At 47.2% G+C, this 16,717-nt stretch overlaps 1 protein-coding gene across 3 annotated transcripts in view; it reads left to right on the top strand.

Moving 5' to 3' along the window:
• LIFR (LIF receptor subunit alpha) overlaps positions 1–16,717 on the top strand; it is an 80,909-nt gene that overhangs the window by 46,510 nt on the left and 17,682 nt on the right. For all 3 annotated transcript variants that reach the window (XM_045848325.1, XM_045848322.1, XM_045848323.1), the window contains exons 6-12: positions 5,235–5,409; positions 7,418–7,672; positions 10,687–10,816; positions 11,237–11,406; positions 13,373–13,518; positions 14,890–15,052; positions 16,371–16,441. In XM_045848325.1, the coding sequence (XP_045704281.1) occupies positions 5,235–5,409; positions 7,418–7,672; positions 10,687–10,816; positions 11,237–11,406; positions 13,373–13,518; positions 14,890–15,052; positions 16,371–16,441 (1,110 nt within the window). The remainder of the gene's footprint in view (positions 1–5,234; positions 5,410–7,417; positions 7,673–10,686; positions 10,817–11,236; positions 11,407–13,372; positions 13,519–14,889; positions 15,053–16,370; positions 16,442–16,717) is intronic.

The following is a 16,717-nucleotide window of genomic DNA, read 5'->3' as shown; positions in this document are numbered from 1 at the left end:
AGAGGAATAAGTGTGATTCTTCTACTTGAACACAGTAAATGCTGTTTTATACGCATGAAACAAAAGTGTACATATAACTTAGTCATTGTTTTTATCTTTATCTACTAGAATATAAAAAGAAATGTCTTGAAACATATTTAGCCATAGCAATTGTTGATAAAATTTGTATAAATCTGTAAGTTTGAACATCTCTTAATCTGATATAACATTCTTGTATTTACTAATACGTGCTTTTTTCCCCCTCTTATTTTTTAAAATCCAATTTTGAACTTATGATCTGTGTTCAGTTTGCACTTAATCTAAGGGATAACAGTAGTGAAACATTTTGACAACTGGTACATGCTACTTTTCCCTTTTATCCTTTTACTCTTCCTTAATGGATTTGGAACAATGCTTTGTTGTAGATTTAAGAATTAGGAGATCATCTCATGATTTTACAATTTATTTGCCTAAGGACATAGAGAAAACAGTAAAGATAATAAATAGAATATTTTGTTTCATAGCAGTGTCTTATTTTTCCTTTTGACAACAACCCAAGTATTACCTTTTCCTAAGTAGCACGTTCCTCAAATGGCAACAGTCACAGTTGGCGTTAGCATGTATCTAGTGCTTCCCAGCTCCTGACACTGCTGTGAGAGCTCTGTTGATTCTTCGCATCCACACAGTGGGCCCTGAGGGAGGCGCTGTTCGCATCACCCCCCTCTTGCAGGTGAAGCTGCAGAGTCGCAGGAAGACATGCAGTGCGAGAGCCAGGACCTGCACCCAGGCAGCTGGGTTCCAGAGTCTGTGCTTTTAGCCACTAGAGTTTATTTTATGCAGGAAGAATATATGTTTTTTCCATCTAAAATGCCCTCCCTTTTCACCTATCCAAACTGAACCTATATTTCAAGACTCATGTAAAATCCTGCCCCTTATTTTGAAGTCTATCCAAATTTCCTCAGCCTAAAATGCTCGCTCTTTTCTTGAATTTTAAGGGCAATTCTTGCCTGCCAATCCAGTATACAGGTAGATGTGATATGATACAGCTCTACACCGTTGTCCTAAAATTATTACTTACTTAAAATTACGTTGAGTAGCTTTCTATTATGGCTTAACATTTTGTGTTCTGCATCCTGACCTCCTGGCTTAGGGTAACTTCTTGAAACCTCCTTTTCTCATCTGTAAAGTGGGGCTAATATTTGCTCTAGTTAATGATAAGATGTTTATAAAGCTGCTAAACAATTGCCAGCAGTCATTACTTCCTTGGGGGGGTAGATTTATTTTTTTAAACTAACTCAGGGATGTTAGAATAACAGGGATTCTCTTTGAAGTATGAGTGAAATCCAACGTGAATGAATGGAAACATTATTCTGAAGTTACATGACTCATTCATAAGAATGTGGCAAGGGCAAGGTAGAAATTCTGTAGTATTGGGAATATGATCTTTGAAGAAGAATCTTTGTATGTAGAGATAAAGCAGGAAGTAAAAAAAAACAGAGATAGAACAAATTCACTTTAAAAAGTGACATATAAGAGGGTGAGTGGTCCAGGTTCATAAAAATGTGGCATTTTCAGCCCTGGCTGGCATAGCTCAGTGGATTGAGCGCGGGCTGCAAACCAAAGCATCACAGGTTCGATTCCCAGTCAGGGTACATGCCTGGGTTGCATGCCATGACCCCCAGCAACCGCACATTGATGTTTCTCTCTCTCTCTCTTTCTCCCTCCCTTCCCTCTCTAAAAATAAATAAATAAAATCTTTAAAAAAAAGTGACATTTTTATTTATAATTATCCATTATTAATATTAGTACCTGTTAGATTTGCTTGTAATCAGTCACTTTGTGACAGGTTATTAGCTATCGTTGTATGAGAGTTTAAAGATCACGAATACTGTACATCAGCGTTTTGCTAGTAAGTTTCATTCGTAGTGTTTTCCCTGATAACTCGGCACTTCCTGCTCACGGCCTCGCACGCAGCCTGGAAGCTGCACGTTGCCTTGACCTGGGTCATGTGACCAGGTGACGTGAACGACACCTGGGCGGCAGGCAGCAGCTCCTCTCCGCCTGATTTCCTCTCCCTCTTCCTTTTGAGCTGTGTTTCATTAACTTTGCAAACGGAAGATGACAATCCAGTACCCTGCCACCTCCCACCCCGGGCACACACACGCCTGTTTGTGCGCTTGCTCTCATGCTCGCTCTCACACATGCTGGTTTAAAAATCTTCTTCCCCTGGCTGGCGTAGCTCAGTGGATTGAGCGCAGGCTGCAAACCAAAGTGTCGCATGTTCGAGTCCCAGTCAGGGCACGTGCCTGGGTTGCAGGCCATGGCCCCCAGCAACCACACATTGATGTTTCTCTCTCTCTCTCTCTCTCTATCTCTATCTCTCTCTCTATCTCTCTATCTCTATCTCTATCTCCCTTCCTTCCCTCTCTAAAAATTAAAAAAAAAATTCTTCTTCCAATACTGTTTGCTATAATTTTCAGAAGACCAGTGTGTACTGTTTATATTACATTTTGTAAACGTTATTTACAACTCAACCAAGTAGTATATACTGTTCTCTCTCTTTTCCTTCCTTGCTTCCTTGCTAGGTTCCTTCCTTCCAATTTCTTGTAATGTCTTAGATCTTTAGTTTTATTTATCTGCTTCCTTAATTCAATCCGAAGGCCTCTCCAGGTTGTGTGAAGGTGTTAGAACATTCATACTAGCATTTTTATCAAAGACGTATTTGTGAACGAATCTCTCTGAGGGCCTTCCCACTTCTGTCCCACCCCTCTCCAAACGCGGGCTCACACAGATCCTGATGATAGCTGTGCAGCACAGAGCGTGGTGAATAGTTGAGGATTCTTGGGGTCAGGGGGTGTCTCGGCACCTCCAGCGTCCCTAGCTCCTACCAGTCACCCCTGCGTGGGCAGGTTCAAACCCAGGTACACTCATAACCCGGGCAAGACCAGCCCCTGTGTCTCTCGGCACGTTTGTCAGGACGCTGTGGTCCTGGGGGTTCCCACGATCATCCGGGTGACTCCCTTCACCTTCTTCTTATGATGGAACCCCCTTTCCCTGAATTCCCTGTCTCCCTTTTATTTCTTCACTTTGGTAAAAGCATGTATTCTAGGAGTTATTTGCTATTTATTACAGATACTCCCTGCTATTTAGAATGGTAGCTTGCAGGTACATTTTATTTATTAAACTTGAAAAGACTATTGATTTCAACTGCCAAGGAGGTGTGGAACAGCTGGAACTTCCATACCCTCTTGGCGGAAAGGTAAAATGCTGCTTGATGAATACACTGAGACTTGACGTCCTTACAAACGTCTTTATTCTGCACTCACCCGTGCTAGCTAGTTTAGCTGGGTATAGAATTCTAAACTGTCTCAAGATTTTGAAGGCATTGTTCAAATCTTTCTTGTCATGGATCTATCTTGGTCTATTGTGTTGGATGGACACTCCTTTTGGGCCCCTTTCAGTCTGAAAAAATGTCTATCAGCTTGGGAAATTTTCTTACTTTATGTCTGAATTTCTCATACCTGTTTTTTTTTCCCCTTAGAACATCTGTTATTTTAGAAATTGGACCTTCTGTACTGGTTCTCTAATTGTCCTGTCATTCTGTTCACCATCTGTATTTTGCTTTATTTTCTGAGCAGTTTTTCCTAAGCTTTATCTTGCAGTCCTGCTGTTGAATTTCTGTTAATGTTTTTAATTTATAAGGTTTCCCCTTTTTGTTCTCTGTTCCTTTAAAAAATATATCCTGTTCTTGCAATAGCTCTCCTAATCTCTGAGGATATCCGTAATTTTAAAAAATTATTTTTCTTTCTGTGCATTCTGCTTCTTTAAAGTTGCTTTTTAAAAAAAAAATTGATCCATGACTTTTATATTAGAACTTTTCCTCCACTTTCTGGTCATCTTTATTGCCACATATTTAAGTGAGTGGCTCTTAAAACACAAGAAAAATCTAACTGGAACTTCTGTTTGCTAGACGAGGCTTGTTGAACAGGGGTTGTCACAAGTACTTAAGATATCTAATTATCAATATTATTTTAGGAAAAAATCTTAATAATATTATTTTAGATTTTATCTTGACCAGTTCATGTGCCCCAAAGAAGTTTGTTTAGACCGCGCCCCTGGTGAATAGGGACTTGGCCATCACTGTCCTGAGCTGAGCAGGGGAAGAAGGCAGGAGTCTCACTCCTCCTCCAATGCAAGAATGCATCGGTCACCAGTCCCCCTATTTTTGGCACATTATTCCTTGTTCTCAGCTTCCCTGAGGTCCTTCATTCCAGAAGCATGCTGTTTCACTTCTCTAGAGCATAAATCTCTCCGTTCCTCTGCCGAGGTCAAGAAGGGTTAGTGCTGTGGCAGCACAGAGTGTCAGAGGAGATCTCTTCGGACAACTCGGGAGCCGTCTTGCTGTGCGGCCCCTCACCCTCCCTGTGCGTTTCCGGGGGGGGACCCGGTGCCGCCCCTCCCCGAGCCCGGTGGCAGGCGTTTCCGGCGTTTCCGTGGGAGGGGTCAGGTTGCGTGGCTCTCCCGCTGGAGGCCTGAGACTCGGCTCGGCTCGGCTTCCGAGTGAGTTCCCGTCATTCAGCTGCTCTCCAGCATCACGTCTTATTGGGGGTGTTTCTCCTATTTTTTGCCCTTGTGCATTTGCACCTAAAAAAAAATCTGTGTAGTCTTGTTTTAGACAGATTTCAGGAAGTCAGAAAAAAAGAAATACTTTTTTTTTAAATCTCTTGTCTCTTTTAGTAGATCTTCAATATTTGGTTAATCAAAAGTTCACTTTTCATAACTGAGATTAATATTGTATGTTATTATGATATGCTTATTTAAAAATAAAAACTTAAATGTATAACACATACACAATAAAAGCAAATTCAGTGTAAATCAGTCATTTGTTTTGTTCTGAAATGCTACTCCTCTCTTTGACTTTAATTCTGGGATGTGCAAACCTATTATTTTTTTCTCCGTGACAAATGGAGATCATTTTAACCAACAGTGTATTTTCCTGTAAACTGCATTCGATGTTTTGGAATATCCCCATTCTTTATAACAATGCGCAGGAGTGGGGTCTGGCGTTGAGGTGAACATAAACGAGACGTGGTGATTGTGGCTGCAATGCCATCGTGCCTCGTAGGCAGCTGAGGTGGTTCTATAAAAGGACAGCCCTTTACCCCACTCCGTTCGTCGCTAGGTACAGTCTGAGGGGACGTGGCACATGCCACCGCTGGGAGGTAGAATGCTGCTGTGTCTCGTCCCCACTGCAGGTGACCCACAACACGACTCTGAACGGCGCGGACACCGTCCACCACTGGAGCTGGGCCTCCGACATGCCCTTGGAGTGCGCCACGCACTCCGTGGGCCTGCGCTGCTACGTCGACGACCCTCACTTCTCTGGCCGCAAAGAGTGGAGCGACTGGAGCCCCCTGAAGAACGTCTCTTGTAAGCTGCTGTTCTTTAGTGAATGTCTGTGTCACGTGAGTGAGGTTAACCTTCCCTCAGGGTGAGGTGTAGTTAAAGCTTTGAGTTCTCGGACCCCCGTTTGTCTGCATGAGGGTCCCCCCCTGGGGATCGTCCAAGTCCCCTGCCCCAGTATTTTTTGAACTGATTCGTAGAGGGAGAGGGAGCAACACGGGCCTGTTCCACTCGCTCCTGCGCCCATCGGCTGCTTCCTGTGTGTGCTCTGACCGGAGACTGAACCCGCAGCCCCGGTGTCTCGGGACAGTGCTCTGCCCGGCGGAGCCACCCGGCCACAGCCCATCCCACTATGTTTTCATTTAAAAAGCCCGAGATAAGCTGCAGGAATCTGTATTTTTAAAGAACTTCCTGAGTGATTGGAGAAACATCCTGGTTTGAAAATCAGTGTAGCGGACGTCCAAGAGCATCTCGCATTTTTGTGTGGGTGGTGGGTGATGAGGTCGAGTCTTATTTTTTTGTTTAAAGTTGCCCAACTTGTCATCCACGGAGTAGCCCGTGACCTACAGTTTTTGCAGAGACCCAGGAATTTGCAGCTATGCCCCCAGTTATCAGGACATTGAATAAAACTCATTTGCAGGTAGAATGCTGGCAGTATGGGACAGGGCCCAGTGACGTACTGACAGTAAAACAAAGTTCCTAAAAAGACGGCTGATCGTTGCAGATTATTCCGTTTGGGGACTGTCTGCAGGAGCGGCTCGGAGGAAGAGGGGGCTGGAAGCAGGTGGATCAGTAAGGGGAAGCTTGTCGCAGTTCAGTGGAGAACAGTGGAGGTGTGGCCAGGACCCTCGGGGTTAGAAGTGAGGAGGGGAAAAGGTGCAGAAACACGGGGGAGACAGAATCGGAATCGGTGGCACCGTGCTTGGTAAGGGAGAAATCCAGCCAAAGACAACTGTTAGTTTGGGCCGCTCGTGCGGCTTTCCACTGAGACAGAAAATATATAAACAAATTAGGGAGGAAAGGTTGATTTCATCGTTGAAGCATTGCACTTGAGGCACATGTGAGGTGTCTGGATAGCAAAGTCTCCCAGGCACCTGGAAATGCGGGCGTGGCATCCAGTTGGAGCTGGAGATGCGTGTCTGAAAATCATTAGCGTGTATGTGATGGGAAAGTTTTTTAACCCCGGAGGTTCCCATGACTCGGGGACAAGGGGGTGAAGACCGAGGACCTGTCGCTTAGAAGCTTTGTGTCCACGGGGAGGAGGGAAGAAAGACCAGCAGAGCAGACGGGCACTAGAGGGCTGGGAGGAGCCCGGGAGGGCTCAGTGAGGGACCCAGGAGAGCAGGGAGTTTGGAGAAGGGGGACTTCAGGCAGCGAGCCCGGAGCTGTGGACGTCAAAGGGGAAGGCTGCTCAGACGCAGCCGCCACTAGACTGAGCGATTCGGTCAGCCGGCCACGTCAGTACAGCAGTTGGGGCGGGAGCCAGAGTGCAGTCTGGGAGGGAGGAACCAGGTCGAAAGGAGAGTATGGGTAATTTAAAGGATGGGCTGTTTGGGGGAATAAAAACCAAAGGTAGGCTTCCAGCTGCAGAGTTGGGATGAAAGAAACAGTGCTTTTTAGGCTATGGAGTACTCCAGTGTTTATTTAGGCTGATGGAAAGTAAGAAGTCTGCCCTGAATACATAGAATCATTTCAGGGCGATGGAGTTATTTAAAATCGACACGTTTTCTTGGTGTTGATTTTTCATGTACGGATATAAACCCATGTATGGGATTTGTAGGACTTCTGAGACATTAACCTGTGACGGTAGACATTGACCTACAGTCCCCTCCCCCACTGTCACTCCACCGTAAGTGAATAGAACCACACACACTTCATTTCTTGCATGCGTCTTGCTCCTTTGAAACCTGGGGGACGCACCTTATCTCGGGGCCACCCTTATTATAAAGCACCCCAAGTATGTTTTGTATACACTGGGTTATTTCTATGGTAAAAGATTTCTAAAGTATTTTATAGTTTCTTTTGATCTTCCCAGGGTCCACCGATTCTCCGGGCAAGGTTTTTCCTCAAGACAAGGTGATACTTGTGGGCTCAGATATAACCTTTTGCTGTGTGACTCAAGAAAAAGTGTCGTCGGCCCAGATCGGCTATGCGAAGTGCCCCCTTATCCATCTCGATGGGGAGAACGTGGCGATCAGGATCCACAACATCTCCGTTTCTGAAGACAGCGGGACAAATGTGGTGTTCACAACCAAGGAAAACATTTACGGAACAGTTATTTTTGCAGGATGTAAGTTTCTATTCATCATTTTGTGTTCTCTCTGAAAGCCTTCATGCTTTTTTTCATAGAGCGGCAGGGGTGTGATTCTATTTCTTTTTTATTCTTCTGTTCTTTGATATAAATGATATAAAAGGCACCTGAATTTTTACTCGCTTAAAGGTGAGGTCTGAGCTTCTTTTGTACATACATGTATCTGTCCGATTTCTAGGCTTTGTGATAAGAGTTGAAGCACTCATTGGCTAACTTATAGTTTGAATTCTTGGTTAACAGCTTTGTTGAGTTGGGGTAGTTAGGATATAATATTTGCGAATCCTACCTTCTTTAGTAATCATTTCATAAAAGATAATTTCCCATATAATTATAGCATACCTTTTTAAAATAAGTACCCACATTAAAGAAATTGTCATGATTTTGCACAGAATGTTTCAGCAGCGTAATATGTGTTTCCCCAGCTTGAAAGAAACCTGTCGGAGGAGAGGGTAGCTGGAGGTCGTGGGTGCGAGGATTCACCCCCCGCCCCCGCGTCCCCTCACGCTGTGCCGTGTGGACGCCGCCCCGAGTGCAGGCAACTTTTACCGGCGTGGCCGCCTCTGCAGTTCTCAGCCCACGTGGTGCAGCAGTGGCTGCGGGAATGGCCCGGCCCGTGGGGCCTGCGTGGCCCACGTGGCCTGCACACAGATCGTCCTGTCCATTGAGTTCTCCGTCCCCTCCCCCGTGGTCACTCTGATGCGGTGGCTTTGTCTCCAGCGTCCCGCCCTCCTGCACTCCGCACTCACAGGCTCTGCGTGGGGTCTGAGGGGCTCACAAAAGGAAGTGTGTGAAACGTAGTGAGTGGGTGTTGTGAGTTTTCTCACACGTGACCCATCACGTGACCTCCGTCGGTTTAGGAAAGTTCTCTCTCTCTCTCAGTAGCAGGCCACCCAGCCAAGGGCAGGGCACGTCCTCCAGTTACCTGGGCCTCCTTTCGTTTGTCTTGGGCATGTGAGGTCTCGTGTGTCTTTTAGTAAAACTTAGAAGATGCTCCTCCGTGTTTGATGTCAATGCCAGTAAAAGTGGCTTTGTTTCTCTCTGGTTTATTCTTGTGATTGAAAATAAATCCATTATTTAGCAGACAGAATAGTTATTTACAGTACCTGTTAGTATTCATGCATATGCTAATTTAATCAGGAGCCAAATAATTGTTATGAACAATTATTTGTGCAGTAATCATTCAAATAACTTACATTTAAATTTTTTATTGTATTTTTCCATTACCACTTGAGTCCCCTTCGATAGTGCCGCTTCAGCATTCAGTATTGACCTTGATGTTAATCTTTCATCATATTTAAGAGGCTTTAAAATAATGCACTATGACATAGGATTAGAAAATGTAGATATTTAGAGCACATGTCAAATTTTACACTTTCTCATTTGAAAATATTTTCATAAAAATGGCTTTGATTTTAAAAATGCGTTTTGCATTTGTTGGTACACAGAAATACGGGTGATTTATAACTAGCTTGCCCAGCTTCAGCTGATCCTTTTATAAGTTAATTCCTTTGAAAAGAAAAGAGAATCCGCACATTAGCTTTTCCACACTGCCCTCTCACATTTTTCCTCTTTGCCTTTGCTTCCACGTCCCTCCGGTTTGCTCCTGTCATTTGGACTTGAAGTATCCCAACCCAGTGTACCTGCCAAATACTAAAATAATAAACATTTTAAATGTACTAAAAAAATTGTTATGTCATTTTAATAAAATGACTGAAAGTTTGGCCTTAGACTTGAAACAGTTTTTACAACAAATATGTCAGTATTTGTTTCATTATCCAATTGTTAGACTATCATATAATGCTCGTTACTCCTCCTGGCATTACCTAAAATATCACTGGAGGACATTATTCTTATCTCTGAAGAAGGTATGTGCAATTTCCTAAGTCTTGGTTGATGAACTAAAAACTGATTAAAAATTTTAGTTTTTTTAAAAATAAAGTTACAGAATTTTTCAACAAGTAGATCGTTGTTTTTTAAAAAGCTTATCTTGCATGACAGAGTTTGGATACACGTGACAGGAGGAGATACCGGCTTCCGTATGTGCCTGGTTAAACACAATCACAGATTTACCGATTTCTGTGCTCAGTGTCAGACCTCAGAATTCTCTCATCCCTTTCCATCGCAGGCACACTCGAAGGACGTGTTCTCGCTAGTGCTGCCTGAACACAGAGACAGAGCAGTTTTAGTAAAGAATGAAAATGAGATCCTGGCTGGCGTAGCTGAGTGGATTGAGCGCGGGCTGCGAAGCATTGTAGCATCGTAGGTTCGATTCCCAGTCAGGGCACATGCTTGGGTTATAGGCCACGGCCCCCAGCACCACACATTGATGTTTCTCTCTCTCTCTCTCTCTCTGTCTCTCTCTGTCTCTCTCTCTCTCTCTTTCTTCCTCCCTTCCCTCTCTAAAAATAAATAATTAAAATCTTAAAAAAAATGAAAACGACAGAAGAGAAGTAGTCACTTGAGTACAGGGAGGTGCAGGGTTTTACTGAAAATTACTCTGTAAATAATGGTCCTTGTAACTTATTTAAGAACTCTGAAACTTATGACGTTTGTTGGCTTATAATGTGATCTGGTACTTCTTTGCAAATATAGATGGGTGACCAGTAATAGTACTTTTGACTTGTAGATTTTTCTGACTTATTGGGTACACCTTCCTTTGAGAGATTTGGTAGATTCAAGTAGTATTTAAGGGGGAAAAAGTGATAGTATCTTCGGTTTGCTAATAGGGAGTTTTCAAATGAGCTAATAGTCACTCTTTAGTATATTTTATTTAGTATAATTTATTTTTATCATTTCTAATGTAATATGAACTAGAAAAAAACATGCTATAGAAAGAATGGTAATTGTTGAAAAAATAAAATATAAACAATACATTATTTCATTTGTAATGAAACTGTACAAAATATAATTAACATTTACGAGACACAACATATGCAGGGAACATATATGTTAAAATGAGTAACTCCTCCATTTTTTTCCCTTTTCCCTTTCAGATCCACCCGATATTCCCCAAAAGCTGAACTGCGAGACGAACGATTTAAAGGAGATTATATGCACCTGGGACCCAGGCAGACCGACGGCCCTGGTGGGCCCGCGCAACACCAGTTACACTTTGTCCGAAAGGTAGAGGCGACCAGGAAAGGGTGTCAGACACACACACACACACACACACACACACACACGCCCCGCAGGGCGTCCGTCAGGAGGACGTCTCAGGACACGGGGACAGGCCCCGCCTCTTGTACGTCACGAGCACACATGTGCCGTAAAAGTCGGGTGTGAGGTCCGTGCTGCGGCTGGGTGCACGCAGACTCCATCCGTCTCCCTCTCCACCAGGCCCACGGGGAGGAGCCCTCAGACACAGACAGAGCCTGTGCGGCGGTCAATCATTTGCTTCCCCGCGTACACAGCACCTCTGTAATTACCAAGACTTTGAAAACGTTAATTAATCAGAAATTTACCCATGTATTTTCCCTGCGCCGTTTCTCTCTCTCGCCATCCTGATACTACTTTAATATCCTTTATTCCTCTCTTCCTCCGCAGTTTCTCAGGAAAATACGTCAAGTTTAAAAGAGCTGAAGGGCCCATAAATGAAAGCTACCAGTTGTCCTTTCAAGTCCTGCCCAGTCAAGAACTGTATGACTTCACCCTGACCGCTCACAACCCTCTGGGCCAGTCGCAAGCGCGGACTCTGGTGAACGCGACCGAAAGAGGTAAGCAAGCGGCGGCCGAACCAGCGCCTTGCACACGCCTGTCGAAGTGGCGAGGTGTCTCGAGAGGAATGAAAAGTGAGCCTGGGGGGGATTACGTTGTCCTGATCATTTCCTTTATAACTGCTTCATATTCATCCTGTAAATTCTATTTTAAAAGCTTCAACATGTGTAATTGCAGGTTCACCATTTTATTGCACCTAAGTGAATTTTTGAAATACTCCCGTAGAAAACGTCAGTGGCTTTATCTAATACTTTTTTGTTTCTGAGAAAATGTCGCCCAACTTTTAAAGACTTTTTACTTTCGAATAATTGTAGGTGGTCGCAAAAACTAACAAACGAGAGCCCTCCAACCCCTCACGGGGCTTTCCCCGGGGCAGCGTCCTAACGTTGCTGTCGCACAGCCTCCGGGCCGGGCCACTGACCTTGGACGTGACCTGTGAACCAGGCTGCCGACCTTGCTCAGCGAGCACCGGTTTTCACGTGCATTCAGTTGTGTGTGTGTGTGTGTGTGTGTGTGTGTGCGTGTGCGTGCGTGTAGGTCTGTGCAGGCGGATTTATGTAAAGGTTCAGGGAACCCACACACTCAAGGTACCGGACTGGTCTGTCGCTGCGCCCGCCGCCCCCCAACCCCAACACACACGCCCTGTCCCCGGACACCAGCAGACCTGTTCTTCGTCCCTGTGGCTTTGTCATTCTGAGGATGTCGTGTAAGTGGAGCCGTGCAGCCTGTAACCCTCGGAGGCTGGCGTTTTTTACGAAAGGTGATAATAATCACCTTTAGATCCATCCAGGTTGTCGTACAGATCAATAAATAGCGCAGTCCTCCTTACTGCTGATGACTTCTTGACCTTACCAGTCTTATTAACACGGAGCTCAGGACAGAAATGCAACACGGTGCAGTGCTTTGGCATGCGTTCCCGTGGCCCTTCCGTGGGCGTCGGCTCCACGCCGGCCCCGCACCACACCGCGGCAGACCACGGTCTGGGGAGGTAGGCTCACACCCAGCGCCCTCTGCTGCAGACCGGCCTTGCTGGCCGAACAGGAAGCCCTTTCATCAAGTATTTCTTCCCATCGTCTTTTTATGTCCTCCCTTCACCTAAGGACAGAGTGGCCATTTTTTCTGTTTCCTTGAGTGGTAGTGTCTGCGTGTCTTTGCCTGCCCGCCGCCATCCCAGCCGTGTGTACGGCAGGGTTGCCCCTCCCACAGCCCTCCCGCCCCCGAGGTGGGCCATCGCCAGAGCAGTGTGGCCTGCGCCTCGCTGGGCCAGGACCCCAGCCTGGAATGCTCTTCTGCATTCCTCCTGCCAGCTTTACTCCGATTCTTCTTTCAGAGCTCATCCCAAGTCCCATCTTTGTTTGTTTGTTTGTGTGTTTGTTTGTTTGTTTGTTTTTAGAGAGAGGAGAAAGGAGGGAGAGAAACATCAATGTGTGGTTGCTTTTCGCACGCCCCCTACTGGGGACCTGGCCAGCAAAACCCAGACATGTGCCCTGACTGGGAATCGAGCCGGTGACCCTTTGGTTCACAGGCCAGGCGCTCAGTCCACTGAGCCACACCAGCCAGGGCCTAAGTCCCATCTTTACTGCAGGATTCTCCCCACCACGTTGACATCTAAATTCTTACAGCACTCAATATGGATGCCATTCATTTGGAACTCAGCATGTGTTCTCTGGTAGATTTTCTTTCTTTCTTGTGCGTCAGTCCCCAAGTAAATGAGAGGTTCCTTGCGGGTAGAGGCTGTGTGTTCTATAACGACCTTTCAGTTAGAGTTCCTGACCCCGACTGAGGAACCTCGGGCGCGATGGGTCCTGGAGAACCGTCGGCGTGTGGCGAGCAGGACGGTGAGGCTCGCGTCGTCCACACACTCGGAGTGCAGCGTTGCTGGTGTCGCTTGTCGCCGGCGAGTCTCATTTGTCGTGGTGGAAAATAGCTTTCGAGGGAATTAACCTTTAAAACTTACGTCGACAGTGCATCCCCGCACTCCTACTTCAATCAAAGTGAAAGACATCAACGCGACGGCCGTTACGCTCTCCTGGCATTTACCGGGCAACTTTGCAAAGATTAAGCTGCTGTGCCAGGTTGAAATCAACAAGATGAATTCAGTGCAAGAATTGGTGAGTGAGATTCTTCCGTAAACCTCCTCGGAGGTTATTTCGGATAACGCATTGAGCTTTCCACATACCTAGGTCAATCTATATGCGTAGACTCTGATGATTGTAGAGATTGACTAAGAACCGAGATATTGCCCAGGGATGTAATTGGACAGCACCTTAAAGACACTGGCTGCCGCAGAACGTAAGTCTGACTCTCGCTGCTCCGCTTGCGGCCGGGTCTGGCGGTGCACCTGGCGTGTAGCTGGTGCCCCATACATTTGTGAGTTAACGAGTAGTTCCGCGGCGACCTCCAGCACTAGATAATGGACTCCCTGGCACCGGAAAGAAGATGCGATTTTTAAAACCGCCAAGCGCAGCTCCGGGAGCAAGTTGTAATTGGTTATTATAAGTCAAAACATGACTTTTAATACGTTTTAAATACTTGGGTTGACTTTTATACTGCACCGTCTTGGCATCTGTGGTCAGTCCAAAATAAATGATGTCATGCTTAAACATTCACTTGGAAGCTTCCTGGCGATTGCCAGAGTATCAGTCACCTGGCACAACGTGGCCCCCAACGCTCCTTCGTAATAAGTAATCGGGGGCCCGGAGGTCTCCCCGAGACGTGCAGGTCCCCGGAGTTGTCTCCAGTTGCTTCATTTTAATTTCAGTTCGTTTGAGCGTGTGTTGCACGGTCTGCGTGTTTAGCACCGTATCAGAGGCACTAGGTGCCGTGTAAGGGCCACGATGACACAGCCGCCGTCAGCCCCCAGGTGTCTTCTGAGTGCCCCAGGCCCTCCCCAAGGCTGTCTCAGGTTAATGCCGACATGCGGAGCTTTGCTGCACCGCCATCAGCCACTGACTGATGACCAAGTTCATGTCCTCCTCTCCGCGTGCTTGAACTGGCCGCTATCAGTTAGATTCGATAGTCGGGTCAAAAAGATGCCTCAGCTTTGCTTCCTGCTATTGCCGGGCATCATCATGTCACTGATTGGCATTTATGTGAGAATCACCATAGTACGGGGGTGAACTGACTCTGACCGTATAGAGAGGCAAACTCTTGCGGACGTGCAAAGGGGTGCAAATTTGGGAGGCTTCCTTACTTTGTTTTTTAAATTTTTTTAGGATTTATTTTTTAGAGAGAGAAGGGAGATAGAGAGAGAGAGAGAGAAACATCAATGTGTGGCTGCTGGGGGCTGTGGCCTGCAACCCAGGCATGTGCCCTGACTGGGAATCGAACCTGCGACGCTTTGGTTCGCAGCCCACGCTCAATCCACTGAGCTACGCCAGCCAGGGCTCTTACTTTAGAAATGTGTGTGTGTGTGTGTTCATGTGTATGTGTGCACACCTGACGTCCCCTGCGCTCACATTGCCTTGTTGGCTTCCCGCCAGTGGAACGTCACCATCGCAGGGGCGGACGGCTCGCGTTACCTCGCGGCCGTGGGCCGGCTGCACCCGTACACCGTGTACGCCTTCCGGGTGCGCTGTGCCGCCGAGCCTTTCTGGAAGTGGAGCCTCTGGAGCGACGAGAAACAGTATCTGACCACGGAAGCCAGTAAGTTAACGCCGTGGTTCGTGGTTAATTGTTACCGCGGATCCTGGGATTGGGCAACTGTTTGTTTTTTTAAATGTCACCCAAGTGACTAAACATAGAACACGTAGGTACACTGTGAAATTGTGCAACACACGCTAGCACAGTGTTACACAGACACTTTAAACGATGGTTTCTGACGTCCTGGGAGCGCACGGAGCGTGCGGGGCACGTGCTCCGTGGCCGGACCGGCTGCACTGTCCGCGCGCCGTGTGGTCGGGTCGACGGTCAAGTGATGCGGTGCAGCCCCAGTAAGATGCTGGGGCGGTTTGCCTCACACGCTTCCCTCCTTTGCCTGGACTTTTCGCCATCTATCTAGATCGCCTTTTCATTAAAAACGAGTTTGTTGGAATTCTTATTTCCGACCTAAGGCTGAGTCACGGACGGGGCTAAGGTCTTGAGCTTCGGTCTCCACGGTTTGCCTAGGTCAGAATAGCCACCACATCAGGTCACTGGTTTTCCGAGTATAATTTCCAAAGACAGGAGGAAGTTTCTGTCCTTGATTAACCAGATGTCGGCTTTAAAATGGAAAATAGAAACAGGTGTGATTTTCAGTCATCATTCACTAAAACATAGCGAATTCTTTATTTGCACTATGTAACAGAGGGAACATAAAACTTCTGCCACCACATCTACCAGTAAAATAAAAAGTGGTGATGCGTGCTAATCCAGGTGTTGTCTCTCCACGTGAAGGCTGGGGGGAGGGGCAGAGCTTTGCAACAAGTGTCAGAATTACCTGGATTATCAGACGTGAATCCAGCGCATGAGTCCAGAGCCAGAGTGCATTAGTTACCTGTTGCTGCATAACCCATTGCCCCAAAACTCAGCGCCTTAACACAGCAAGCATGTATGATCTCACGGTGCCCGTGGGGGTCGGAAACCCGGGAGCAGCTTGGCGACGTGGCTCTGGCCCGGAGTCTCTGCTGAGGGCCATCGCCGTGCGGGTGGGGGCTGCAGCCTTGCCCCGGGGCAGGGGGTCTGCCTCCCCCGGGTTCCCTCTCCTGGCTGCTGGAGTGTCTGCAGAGCGCAGCCGCCGGCTCCTCCCGGACTCGGGGATCACGGAGAGGACAACAGGGCAGCCCGCCGCGCGCTTTTCATGACCTGGCCTCACAAGGAACACGCCTTCCTTCTGCCAGGCCCTGTGGGCCACCCAGGCCACCCCTGATGTGGTGCGGGAGAGGCCACTGACCGTTCTCAGGCACCACCGTCTCGATGACTGACATGACCGACCGACCCAGCACACGACTTCGAGTACTAACTAACTTCGACCTCTCTCCCCTAGTTCCCTCCAAGGGACCAGACACGTGGAGGGAGTGGCGCTCCGACGGGAAAAACCTAATCATATATTGGAAGGTAAATGCCATAACATTTGTGTGAGTAGTGAGACGGCTCGGTTTTGGTAGACCGCCTACCTTTCGGAGGGTCCTGGGGTTGTCGAGGGGCCAGGGGTCCCAGACGTGCAGGACTGCTGAGGGTGTGACCTGGCTCCAGGCGCCCCCAGGCTCCTCCTGACCGCAGCTGCACCGCGGGTCCGAGGCCTCCCACTCTGTGCTGTGGTTTCACCAGGCCTCTGAGGGGCCCCGGCGGGGGGGGGGGGGGGGGGTTGTTCACGAACTCAGTCCCTCCGGC

The sequence above is a fragment of the Phyllostomus hastatus genome, unplaced genomic scaffold (genome assembly GCF_019186645.2).
Source record: "Phyllostomus hastatus isolate PE091 unplaced genomic scaffold, TTU_PhHast_1.1 phas_contig_58, whole genome shotgun sequence".
In the NCBI taxonomy this organism is placed as follows: Eukaryota; Metazoa; Chordata; class Mammalia; order Chiroptera; family Phyllostomidae; genus Phyllostomus; species Phyllostomus hastatus.
The sequence above is the reverse complement of the archived record's forward strand: the minus strand, read 5'-3'. Positions and strand labels throughout refer to the sequence as shown.